Source organism: Erinaceus europaeus, chromosome 12, assembly GCF_950295315.1.
Source record: "Erinaceus europaeus chromosome 12, mEriEur2.1, whole genome shotgun sequence".
Classification (NCBI taxonomy): Eukaryota; Metazoa; Chordata; class Mammalia; order Eulipotyphla; family Erinaceidae; genus Erinaceus; species Erinaceus europaeus.
Genome location: NC_080173.1, coordinates 39,552,103 through 39,564,180, shown reverse-complemented (window position 1 = coordinate 39,564,180; position 12,078 = coordinate 39,552,103). Strand labels below are relative to the sequence as shown.

The 12,078-nt window shown below is 54.7% G+C and overlaps 1 protein-coding gene across 3 annotated transcripts; it reads left to right on the top strand.

The window, feature by feature from the left end:
• The first annotated feature begins 778 nt into the window (after positions 1-778).
• Positions 779-9,334, top strand: RNF112 (ring finger protein 112). 3 transcript variants are annotated; one of them, XM_060203186.1, is made up of 15 exons: positions 779-1,081; positions 4,532-4,757; positions 4,940-4,980; positions 5,475-5,666; positions 5,774-5,980; positions 6,072-6,200; positions 6,284-6,388; positions 6,741-6,791; positions 6,923-6,979; positions 7,069-7,143; positions 7,248-7,365; positions 7,456-7,622; positions 7,710-7,763; positions 7,852-7,926; positions 8,007-9,334. In XM_060203186.1, exons 1-15 carry the CDS (start codon positions 983-985, stop codon positions 8,475-8,477), a joined length of 2,067 nt encoding a protein of 688 aa, XP_060059169.1. In that variant the 5' UTR covers positions 779-982; the 3' UTR covers positions 8,478-9,334. The 3 variants fall into 3 exon arrangements, with proteins under 3 accessions (XP_060059169.1, XP_060059170.1, XP_007526237.1); XM_060203187.1 differs by lacking the exon at positions 6,072-6,200; XM_007526175.3 differs by lacking the exon at positions 779-1,081 and having other exon boundaries at positions 1,951-4,757; positions 5,381-5,666.
• The last annotated feature ends 2,744 nt before the right edge of the window (positions 9,335-12,078 follow it).

Sequence of the window (12,078 nt, the reverse complement as noted above, 5' to 3'; positions counted from 1 at the left end):
CTTTCATATCTGTACATGTATGTGAGTCCATGCTTGCTGAACATGCATGTGGTAGAGAGCCTATGTGCACACACATATGTGAACAAATGCATGTGTGACTTCATATGTGTGCACATGTGTTAGCATATGCGAGTGAATTTACATGTCTGCACCAAGCAAGCACACATATGCACATACATGTGAGTGCTTGCTTATGTGCACACATGTGTTTCCATTCCTGTGAGTGCTTGCATGAGCGTGCTAGTGAGTAGTACACACATACACATATGTGAGTACTTCCATGTGCACATTGTGTGAGTTTGTGTATGCTTGCATGTATGTGTGAGTGCATGTGCTTTCATGTGTGTGCTCTATGTGAAGTGCCCTTTGCTGGTATTGGGTACCAGAACCCTCCTTTGGGGGTCCTCTTCTGGGAGCCTGTATCTTTGCATTCTAAAGCTGGTTATATTTAAAGTGACTTCACCCCCTCCAGCAGGCCCAGGAACTGCAGCTGGATACCTCACAGAAAGGGAGAAACCTCAGAGGACAGGGGTACTGTAAGCATCCAGCTTCAGGACTTGGAGCCCCGGGTCTGAATTAGGGTAATATGGAGGCAATGCTGGGCTCCAGGAGGCAGGAATTGGAGGCCACAGAATAGCACACAGGGGAATGGCTGGACTGCCTCAGGCCTGTCCCAGCTAAGGTCCAGCTGTCCACCAGGGTATGAGAGGGGGGCTGCACTCCTTGATCAGTAGACCCTTTTTGTGTCTAAATTCTGCCCAGTTTTCACCATCCAGTGCAGGAAATTTGGTCACCATGTGGCTGACAATGGATAGGAACTTCCAGCCCAAGGTTGAGGGTGCTGTCATTGAGGCCAGGCCAGGTCTGCCTTCAGGGAGACTGAGCAAGAAGCTGGGGACATGCCTCGGTCTGCACAGCTCCTGGCTGCACTCCCAGAGCTGCACGCCCACCAGCAGATGCTAGAGAGTGAGTGAAGGGGTGAATGGGAAGAGGGAGGAACAAGTCTGCCAGCCACCTGGGGCCCCTGTGGACTCTGCTGCCACCTCTCAGAGCTCAGTGGACCCTGGGTCCCTCTGGCCAGGTACCACAGGGGACCTGGTAGTGGAGTCAATCTGGGTGGAAGACAAGGAACTAGGCAGAGCAGAGTCGTACTTTCCTTACAGAGTGGGGGCTAGGACTGGGCCTCTCTTGTGCAGGAGGCAGGCGGTGGGGTGGGTAGGAGGCTGGGGGCTGAAGGGCAGGCCAGCCAAGTGAGAGATTTGGCAGGTTTTAGACCTTTGATCTTTAGGAGGCTGTCTTCCACATCAGAGCAAATGTCTCCCAAAACAGTTACTGCTCATGGGGAATCAAAATGTTTTTGTCATGAATATTTTGATAAGGATTTGTATACTCTCTATAATGTTTTTTAATTTTCACATTATTGTTATTAATGTTATTCAGTGGAGTCAGGGAGACAGAGAGGCAGAGAGAAAGAGAGAGAGGCAATAATACCAAAGCTTCCTTCAATGTAATGGGGACTGAGTTAGAACCTGGTTGCGCACATTGCAAAGTCCAGTGAGCTATTTCACCAGCCTGCATTATTTATTTATTTATTTATACATTTATACCAGAGCACTGCTCAGCTCTGGCTTACAGTGGTGCTGGGGATTGAGCCTGGGAGACTAAGGGTCTCAGATGTGAACATCTTTTTGCATAACCATTATGCTATTTCCCTGGCTGCTATAATGTTGTATTATGATAGGACATAAATTATATTGAGGGTTAGGGAGACAGAATGATTATGCAAAAGAATACTTTTATGTCTGAGGCTCTGTGGTCCCAAGTTCAATCCCCACATCACTATAAGCCAGAGCTTATTTGGAACATGTCAATTATTTAAGATAAGAATCAGTTGCCATTTGTCCTGTTTTAATTAGGAATTAAATGGAACATCTGAGACATAAGTGTTAGCTATTTAAAACACCAATGATAAGTCCATGACATGATTACTTAAATAAATCACATTTTAACTTACAAAAAAGAAAAGTCAGATTTTACAACCCAAAAGAATCATCGGGGTGGAGGGTAGATAGCATAATGGTTATGCAAACAGACTCTCATGTCTAAGGCTTCAAAGTCCCACACCATCATAAGCCAGAGCTGAACAATGCTCTGGTAAATAATAATAATAATAATAATAATCAGTGAGGAAATGTCTTTGTTATGAGCATGTAGAGAAATTCTTTTTTTTTTTTATTACTAGATGATCTTACTTATAGGTGGAACTTTATTTTCCCATTTGTATTTGTGATTGATAATGGGTTGCAAGATTGTAAGATTGCAGGAGATAATTCCACAATGCATCTACCATCAAAGTTCTGTGTCCTCACTCTCCCACAGTGATTGTTTCCTCTGTTTTGGTCTCCACTGGGTCCCCAGACCCTCTCTAGGTGCTTGACACTTAGTAGGTGCCCCATAAACTCTGACTGACTGGGTAACATTTGTGTGACTTGGCTCTGACCTAACTCTAAAAATAACTTGCGTTTGAGCTGTGCTCTATAGCTGAGGTCCCAGGGTGCTAGGTGGACTCTACAGAAAGTCGGTGTCATTAGATGCTGAAGTCCCTATGGATTTTGGACCCTCAGGCCCCTACTGGGGTGCAAATACCCCTACAGGCTATGCAAGGACCCACAATCCCTCTGGTGCCTAGGTTATGCTGGGTCTCCACCTTCCATCTACAATCATGTCTGCTATCCACGCAGCATCAGAACCCCTGGGGTGTCTGCATGGGTCTCCTGCCCATGCACGTGCTCAGAGTCCACCATCTGGAGACTCAGCTGCGCCAGCTTCCACCTCCTGGGAGTGAAGTGGGGGAGCTGCACACGTTGGCTGGTCGAGATCCTGGAGCCCCACCTCCCACTTCCATCCCAGGTGGCTTCTTGCATCCTGTCCTGCTGGGGGACTGCCATCATCCAGAGGCCTTAGTGGGGGTTTGAGGCAAAAAGGCCCTAGGTTCTCAGGGGTGTGACAGAGTGACAGCTGTCCCCTCCCAGGGCTGAAATGCGCAGGGACCTTTGGCTGTCCCCCAACCCAATGCATGTTGCAGTGCCCAGGTGGCATTTTGGGGTCCCCAATGGGCTGTGGGTAAAGTGGGGTGGGGAGGAGAGAAAGCTTTTCCCCAGGCCAAGTTGGGGCTCCCACTCTATCATAGCAAGGTGCTTCCATCACCCAGCTGCTTGCCACCCCCTCCCATCACCCTCCCACTGAAGGCACCCTGGGGAGCATAAGATCTCTGTTCCAGTAGCACCCCACCTGAGGGCCTAATGCCTACTGACTGCCCCCCCCCCCAGTGGCACTCCCCCTGCCTGGGGACAGGAAGCATAGGCTCTGGAGGCTAGCAACTGACCAGCCTCCCTGGCTGGACTCGGCCCTACAAACAGAAACCTTTACACCCACACTTTGGAAGACTGGGCCCATGAGATCCAGACCTGCCATAGGGCACCCCCATCTGCCACTGTCTCTACCCAACTTCTCCAGGGTATATCTCCCATGCTCCCTGCCCTGCTCACTGGCCCCTAGGCCTCAAGAATAACTTGCTGGAGGTAGTAGTGTGTGTGTGTAAGGGGGTGGAGAGGTTAGCTCAACTGGTGGAGCATCAAATGTGCATGCCTGAAGCTTCTGGTTCTATTCTATTCGTGATACCTGATACTGGAGTGGTGCTTTTGCTTCCCTTTCTCTGTGTGCCTCCTCTCTCTCTCTCTCTCATATGTAACAAATAAGTACATATATATAAAAGAATAACTCCGAGCTCACCTTGGCTCAAGACAGCAGGGCACTTATAGCTCTGGTGCCAGAGCCTGGGCTGAAGGAAGCTGTCACAAGCATCTGCCCCATCTGTGACCCCCAGATCACATCCACCTGGGAGGTGAGCCCTAGAGGATCCCTCAGGAGGTAAGGGAGGCAGTGGAGTGGAGGGTATAGAACAGAGAAGCAGGGGCACCTGGCCTGGGGGCATGAAGAGGGTCCAGAGGTGACTGTCATAGGCTGAAACCAGGGAGGGAGAAAGTCACTGGGAGAAAAGACACGGGGACCACATCCAGTGACAGGGAAGCAGAAGATGGGAGCAACCCTAGGGACAGGGGTGCTACAACTAGTAGGTGGCATGGTGGCCACACTATGTAGGTACTCAAGAAATGCCTGATGAGTAGAGGGGCAGCCTCTAGGTAATCTCTGGTAGTGGCCAGGCACTCTCCCTGCCCAGTGGCCCTAGAGGCACCCCTGGCCAGCAAGGACAGTCCTGGCCTGAGGTGGCATCTCTGCTAGTGCTTCACCCATGTGCTTCTGCCCCTCCCCCTGCCTGTCCTTATCTTTCCCTCCGTCTCCATGGCGACTCACCACCTCACCAGCCTCTCTGCCAGGGATTCAGAGCCCAGCACCCCGCCCTCTTTCCTCTCTGAGCCTGACTCCCCCCAGTTCTGTCTCCTCCCCCCCCACCCCCCTGGGTGAGCCTTGAGGCTGCATCTTTTCCTTGGTTGTCACATTCATTCTCCAGCTCCTTAGGACTAACTCCTCTGGGGAGCCCTGTCCCCTGCTCCCCACTTCACCTGCTGCAGCCCCAGCCCTCCCAGTGGAAAAGCTACCCTCACAGCCTCCGCCAGTCAGTCGCTGCTGGTCCCTAGTCCTGTTGGTTGCTGGGTTCTGTCCCTGTCCCCAAGCCCGCATCCATGCCGCGGTCTGCCTTCTCAGTCCTCTCCTTTTCTCACCGGCTTGGCAAGCAGGTGAGTCTTCAGGGCAGAGATCTGGAGGTTGGGAGGCTGGGGGACTCCTGGGGGGTGGGGTGGGAGTCTGGGACTGGGGGTTAGGGTGGCTGAGGGGCCACTGCCAGCTGGAAGCAGGAGAAAAGTCAGGGGGCTCTTCTGAATTCTACGCTGGGTGCCCCTCCCCCAACTTTCTCTTCAAGGAGAGAAAACGGAGCTTCATGGGAAACAGCAGCAACAGTTGGTAAGTGGCAGGCCTGGCTCTGGGGGTCGGGGAGGGAGGTGGGGGCTAGTGCCCCAGGATCTCCCAGGTGATGCAGGCAGGGCATCTGGCTTCCAGCAGGTGATCCCCAGTGCCCAACAGTATGGGTATGGCTGAGCAGCTGCAGGGAGCTACAGAAAGCTCACATATTGGGGAGGGGGGCAACAGAAGGTGGGGAGGGGGCAGGTGTGGGCACTTGTGCCAGGCACAGAGTGCAGGCCTGGGCACATGCGATTTTGTCTGGTTGCCCTAGTGCAGCTGGCTGCTACATCTTGTGGCCTGTGGGTTCTGGGGTGCAGGCCAGTGGGCCTCTCTAACCCCATGCCCAGCCTGTACCCAGTGTTTCCAGCCCTTGGGGATACAAATGGCTCACTTTGCCCAGGTCCCACCCGCCATTACCTAAACTGGAGCTGGGGCTGGGGTCCCAGCCGGCTGAGCCCCCTGAGCTGCCTGCCTGCTCCATCTGCCTGGAACAGCTGCGGGAGCCCATCTCACTGGAGTGCGGCCATGACTTCTGCCCACGGTGCTTCAGCACACATCGTTTGCCTGGCTGCCAGCTGCCCCGCTGCCCTGAGTGCCGTAGGGCCTGTGGGCGCAGGAAGGGGCTCCGAGGCCTGGGGGAGAAGATGAGGTTCCTGCCACAACGGCCACCGCCCCCCCTTCTGCAGGTCAGTGCTCAGGCCTCTACTGGGGTTCCAGGGTCTACCCAGAGGGCACAGGGGCTGCACCATCCACCCCACACAGTAGTCAGGGGCCCCCTCTCTCTGCACCCCAGGAGGCCTGCACAGTGAGGGCTGAGCCGCTGCTCCTGGTACGCATCAGCTCCTCGGGAGGGCTCATCTTGCGGATGGGGGCCATCAACCGCTGCCTGAAGCACCCCTTGGCCAGAGACACCCCCGTGTGCCTGCTTGCTGTGCTGGGGGAGCCCCACTCTGGCAAGACTTTCCTCCTCAATCACCTGCTGCGGGGGCTGCCTGGCCTGGTGAGGAGGTTGGGGCTGTGGGATTAGGGTCCCCTTCTTGGGGGCTGGACCCACTTGGATGGACCCTCTTCTGCCCCTCCCTCCCCTGCAGGAGACCGGTGAGGGCAGCTGGGCAGCAGGAGAGGTGCCTCTGCAGGGGTTCCGATGGGGTGCCAGCAGCCTGACTAGGGGCCTGTGGATGTGGAGTCACCCCTTCCTGATGGGGAAGGAGGGGAGAAAGGTGAGGACAGGGAGGGAGGGTGGGGCAGTGGGAGCAGCCCCAATGACTCCCTTGCCCCCTTTGCTGCCTCCTTCCCACTGCAGGTGGCTGTGTTCTTGGTGGACGCGGGGGACACCATGAGCCCTGAGCTGAGCCGGGAGACAAAGACCAAGCTTTGTGCGCTCACCACCATGCTCAGCTCTTACCAGGTGACTCTTACCTGCTGACAGGTGTGCTGCTCTACATGCTGCCTCCAGGTGGGGGTCCTGGGTTGCTGGATTTGTGCCCAGGGTCCCCACTGCTTTTAGAAGCACCCTGTAGGAGTGAGGTACTCTGGTTGGAGAACACAGTTTATTCTCAGAGTCCCTGGAGGTAGAGGGGACTTTCAGGGTCAGCCCCCACCTGGGGTCTGTCCCTCTGGGCCAGCTGAGCTCTGGTGACCACAGAGGCCCTGCAAGGGCCCTGGCCAAGCACCCCAGACTTCCTAGGGCTTCCTGCTCCCCAGGATCTGCTCAGTGTCTTCTTGTTTCTGTAGATCCTTTTCTGTTTTCTTCATTCCAGATCCTCAACACTGCCCAGGAGCTGAGAGACACAGACCTGGAGTACCTGGAGGTCAGGGACATCTGATCCTGGGGTGCCCCTGACTGGGCCCTGGGGGTGCAGGGCCAAGGAGTGGGCTGAGGGGCACAAGAGGTATGTCCCCAGAATAGCCCAGCTGGACTGCCTCTGTGCTCTGCCACCAGATGTTCGTGCATGTGGCTGAGGTGATGGGCCGGCATTATGGGATGGTGCCCATCCAGGTGAGACACCTTTTCTGGAGGCACAGTCCCTCACCCAGGGCCCTGTGACCCCCAACTGCTGGTATCAGGACCACTTCCTTATCTTCTAGCACCTGGACCTCTTAGTTCGAGACTCCTTTGTCCCCCACAAGTTGGGGCAAGGGCTGGTGGGTGACATTGTCCAGGTGAGTAGGGCAGGGCAGGGTTGAGGGACAAGAGAACAGGGTAGAAGGGGTAGGGTACCAGAAGCCAGGCCCCCTGACTCAGTGAGGCTGCCTCTTCCTCACAGAAGTCCTCTGGGAAGTACCCCAAGCTTCAGAAGCTGCTACAGGGCCAGCAAGCCCGCTGCTGCTTCCTGCCTGCTCCTGGACACCTGCAGGCAGGTGACCACCCAGGCAGCCCAGGTGGTGAGTGTCCCCAAGGGCCCAGGTCCATGACCCATGGCCAGCCTCTCCCTACCTGACCCCCTCTTTCAGACTGGGGGCTCCCTTCCACAGGTTCAGATGCCGACCAGCGCCAGCTGCGTGCCTACGTGGCTGAGGTGCTGAGCGCTGCTCCTCAGTATGCCAAGAGCCGCTGCCAAGGCTACTGGGCTGAGGGCCGCCCAGCAGCCAGGGGGGACAGACGCCTGCTCACAGGGCAGCAGCTGGCTCAGGAGATCAAGGTGAGTGATCCTGGGGAGCCTCAGAGCCCAGCTGACCCCTAGTCCCCAATCTACCTGTCCTACTTCAATCTCTCTCTCTCTCTCTAGAACCTCTCAGGCTGGATGGGGAGGACTGGACCTGGCTTTGCCTCTCCAGAGGAGGTAAGGTGCTCCCCAAAGATGGGGGAGGGTGTGGAGGTATGGGGAGAGCAGCCACATACCCAGCTCTGCATCCACTTCTCCTGGACAGATGGCGGCCCAGCTGCAGGACCTGCGGACAGTGGAGGCTGCTAAGAAAGAGTTTGAGGAGTATGTGCGTCAGCAGGTGAGGGGTATATCAGAGCTAGGTGGGCAGGGTCTCCCCCATTCCTGCCTAGCTAAGGGCTCCCCATCCTCCCCGTGCAGGATGTGACCACCAAGCGCATCTTCTCGATGTTACGTGTCCTACCTGACACCGTGAGGGGCCTGTTGTGCAGCCAAAAGGAGGCAGTGCTGGCACGGCATGGTGGAGCCCTGCGCTGCCTGGGCCGGGAGCAGGCATTGCGGGCACTGGAGGCTGAGCTGCAGGCTGAGGCCCGAGGCTTCATAGATGCCTACACCATGCGCTTCTGTGGACACCTGGCTGCTGTGGGAGGCGCCGTGGGTGCGGGGCTTATGGGGCTGGCGGGTGGCGTGGTGGGGGCTGGCATGGCTGCAGCTGTGCTAGCCGCTGAGGCAGGGATGGTGGCTGCTGGGGCGGCTGTGGGGGCCACAGGAGCTGCAGTGGTGGGGGGCGGTGTAGGTGCTGGGCTGGCCGCCACGGTGGGCTGCCTGGAAAAGGAGGAGGATGACCGGGTGCAGGAGGGGGACCGGGAGCCCCTCCTGCAGCAGGAGTGATGGTGCTCCACAAGGGCCCAGGGGGCAGGAAGGATACAAAGTACTGGGTTGAGGTTTGGGGGGCCCTTGGGCCCCACTGATCTGGACAGTCTGGCCCAGGAGGCATTGGGGGTGGTGAGTAGAGTGGAGAGTCTGCTTCTAGCTGTGGTCCCCACTGTTAACTGCCATAGTGCTCATATCAGTGGCTCCAGGGCTCCCCACTAAAAGCAGCCACTGGCCATTTATTGGGTAGCCTGAGAAGCACTATTGTTTTGAACATTTCCCCTGTCCTACAAGTGACCTTCCTGTTCCAGGGGCAGCATGACAAGGGACTGGGGGAAGGGGTCTAGAGGGGCAGTGGGCCTGCCCTCCCCCCTCAGGAGTCTCTTGTTCCCATGAGTTTCCCCAGCGCTTCTGGGCAGGACAAAGGTGGCTGCCCATGCCCCATCCTCCTGCAGCCCTTGGGTCCTGAATGTGCACCTGGAAAGGAGGTCACTGTTGGGGTTCTCTCTGTTTTACATTTTGCTAGGCCCAGCCAGATGGCTGGGTCCCCATGTTTGTGGCATGTTACCCCAATCAGAGGATAAATTCCAAAGAATGCTGCCTATGCTTGTACCCAGAGCCACCCAGACAGCCCTGGGGACAGCCTTTGAAAGTTCCCCAAGGGGCAGTGAGAGGGACAGATTCCATTCTGGAGCCACTACTGCCCCTTCTTTCTCAGACTGTAAGAAGATGGCTGTTCCCAGTCAGCAGGAAAATAGGGAACAGGTCTCCACAGGGACCCTGAAGGCAAAGGGCCCCCAGGAAGATGTCCACGTTGCCCAGCCACAAAGGATTAATGGACACATTCTATGAGAAATAAAGTGTGTGTGCTTGAACATCTGTTTCCCAGTATATTATTGAAGTGATTTTTTTTTTTGCCTCCAGGGTTATCTCTGGGGCTCTGTGCCTACACAACTCCATTACTCTCTGTGGCTATTTTTCCTCCTCTTTTTTTGATAGAAGGTGAGAGACTATAGAGAGAAATAGAAAGGGAGAGGAAGAGACAGAGAGAGAGAAGAGACTCCACAGCACTACTCTACCCCCCCCCCACACTGTCCCATGTGTTCCCACGTGGTAGCCTGGGGCTTGAACCCAGGTCTTCACACATAATGCATGCTCTACTGGGTGAGCCACCTGCCATCCCCTGAAATTGTGTGTGTGTGTGTGTGTCTATGTATGTTTGTTTACGAGAGAGAGAGAGAACAGAGCATCACCCTGGTACATGCGTTACTGAGGGTTGAACTTGGGACCTTATGCTTGAGAATGAAATGCCTTATCTGCTGTACCACCCCCTGGGGCAGTGAAATAGTTCTTGATTTCAGCTTTCACAGGGCTTAGATCTGTGAATGCAGATCTCCATGCAGGACTCTGGATGGGATAGGGAAACTGACATTTAAGAGACTGGGAAGTTGAGCATCTGAGGCCTCCTGGCAGGCTTTCCATTAGGACATGGGGTCCCCTACCCTGCCCCTCCTTCCCCAGATGACCCTGTGACTGGGTAGTCCCTTGGCATCGGTCCTGGCAGGAGGCAAGGATGGAGGAGGCCTGGGGAGGCCTTTGCAGGCTCAGCCATGGGGATGCCTGCTCCTTCTTACCTTAGGCTTCTCTCAGGAGAGAAGCAGCCACCTGCATGCACAGAGAGTGTCTCAGCCAGGCTCCCCATTGTTTGGTGTGGTATCAGAGAATACCTTAGCTCCCGACCCCCACTAGTGTCCCCCCAACCCTCGAGGAGATATAAGGTCAGTTGCTGTGAAGGAAGGACATGTCTTTCTCTGGGATTTCTTCCCTCAGGTCAATGCTGGGAGGCAGTGTTGGGGTGAGAGATGGAGGACCTGGTCAGTCATGGGGGAAGAGGCCAAGGGATATGGCCTAGGTTACACACATCTTAGCAGTCAGAGCTGTCAGGGAGCCAGGGACAAGGCAAAGGGCTCAGAGAACCCCCAGATTTGGGGTGTGGGAGGAAAGGAGCAGAGACAGAGCACTGTGGTGACTCTAACATTTGGGGACAGTGCTACAGATGATGACAGGATCCAGATTTTGTGTGGGTGTGGCAAGGAAGACTTACTGGAAGCTTCTCTTGGGTGCTTTCATCACCATCTGGTGGACACATAAGTTACAAACCTCCCAGGCTCTGAAATGTGTGTGTGTGTGTGTGTGTGTGTGTGTGTGTGTGTGTGTGTGTGTGTGTGACAGAGAGAGAGAGTATTGTGTGTGATGGGAGAGTATTGAGTGCTCAGAGGAGCTACAAGGGGTGGTGGTGAAGTCTAGTTAGCACCCCACCCTGCTGGCAGGAACAGTAGTGGGTCCTTCCTGCCCTTGGACAGAAGTGGGGAGGCTGCATAGCGGGGGTATGTGCAGCAGGGCAAGAAGAGTCATGTAAATAACACTTGTCTTGTGCCATCTGACTGCCTACACCTGTCCCCAGCCTTAACTCCTCAAGTCCCCAAGCCTTCTCACACAGCAAGGAGAACTACCCACTTCACATGCACAGACATGGCTACCTCAACCCGAGATAAGGCAGGACCACACCACATTCTGGTCCTCTTCCTCCATTCCACATCCAGACCTCTGGGCCCCAGACCTGACTGGTGGTATGAAATGCAGGGAAGGGGCTCAGAGGAAGACAGGCAAGAAATTGTGAGGAATTGAACCCAGGAACAACGTGACCCATTCTACTCTGGGATTATTGTCAAGTGTGGATCCATTGTCTAGGCACATGTGATGCCAGGGATGGAACTCAGGACCTCATGCTTGAGAGTTCAATCTTTCATCCAATGCACCACCTCCCAGGCTACCAAATTATCTTTAAAAAGATAATTTAGAGGGAGTTGGGCGGTAGTGCAGCAGGTTAAGTGCATGTGGCACAAAGCGCAAGGACCGGCGTGAGGATCCCGGTTCGAGATCCCGGCTCCTCACCTGCAGGGGAGTTGCTTCACAGTCGGTGAAGCAGGTCTGCAGGTGTCTTTCTCTCCCCCCACTCCATTTCTCTCTGTCCTATCCAACAATGACGACATCAGTAACAACAATAATAACTATAACAACAATAAAAACAAGGGCAACAAAAAGGAAATAAATATTTTTTAAAAAGATAATTTAGAGAGAAGAGAGAACCAGAGCATCACTGGCACATATGATGCCAATGATTAAGCTCAGGGCCTGCTTATTGAGAGCCCAGTGCTCTAGTCACTCACTGGGCCACCTCCTAGGTCATTACCCTAAACTCTCTTAGCCTAATTAATGCTGATGCTGGCTCTGCACAGAGGGAGGCAGATACTGGATACTTATAATTGTTGCTTTGATGTTTGAAGAATGCATCCTGGAGAAAAGAGGGTTAGGGAGTCACTGGTTGCTGGATTCTTTGCTCATAAGCAGAGGTAGTAAGGTTTGGCTTCCTGCAGGCCCTGGTTCACAGTGTGGCTGTTTCATATCCCAGCAAAAGCCTGGGGCACAGTCCTCTGACCTTTTTTGCCTGCCTGAGGTCTCAGCCACAACCTGGCTTCTCTATTATGACTCCTTTATAATTGTCACTGGTACTTCATGGCTCCAGGCTGACTTTTTCAGATACACAGAGACAGAGGGA

Bases quoted from the DNA above. Each gene is read 5' to 3' on its own strand.
- RNF112 (XM_060203186.1), top strand. From the start codon at position 983: ATGGGAAGAGGGAGGAACAAGTCTGCCAGCCACCTGGGGCCCCTGTGG. The intron at 1,082-4,531 runs GTACCACAGGGG...TTCATTCTCCAG, and splicing joins CCCTGGGTCCCTCTGGCCAG to CTCCTTAGGACTAACTCCTC. The intron at 4,981-5,474 runs GTAAGTGGCAGG...TGCCTGGAACAG, and splicing joins GGAAACAGCAGCAACAGTTG to CTGCGGGAGCCCATCTCACT.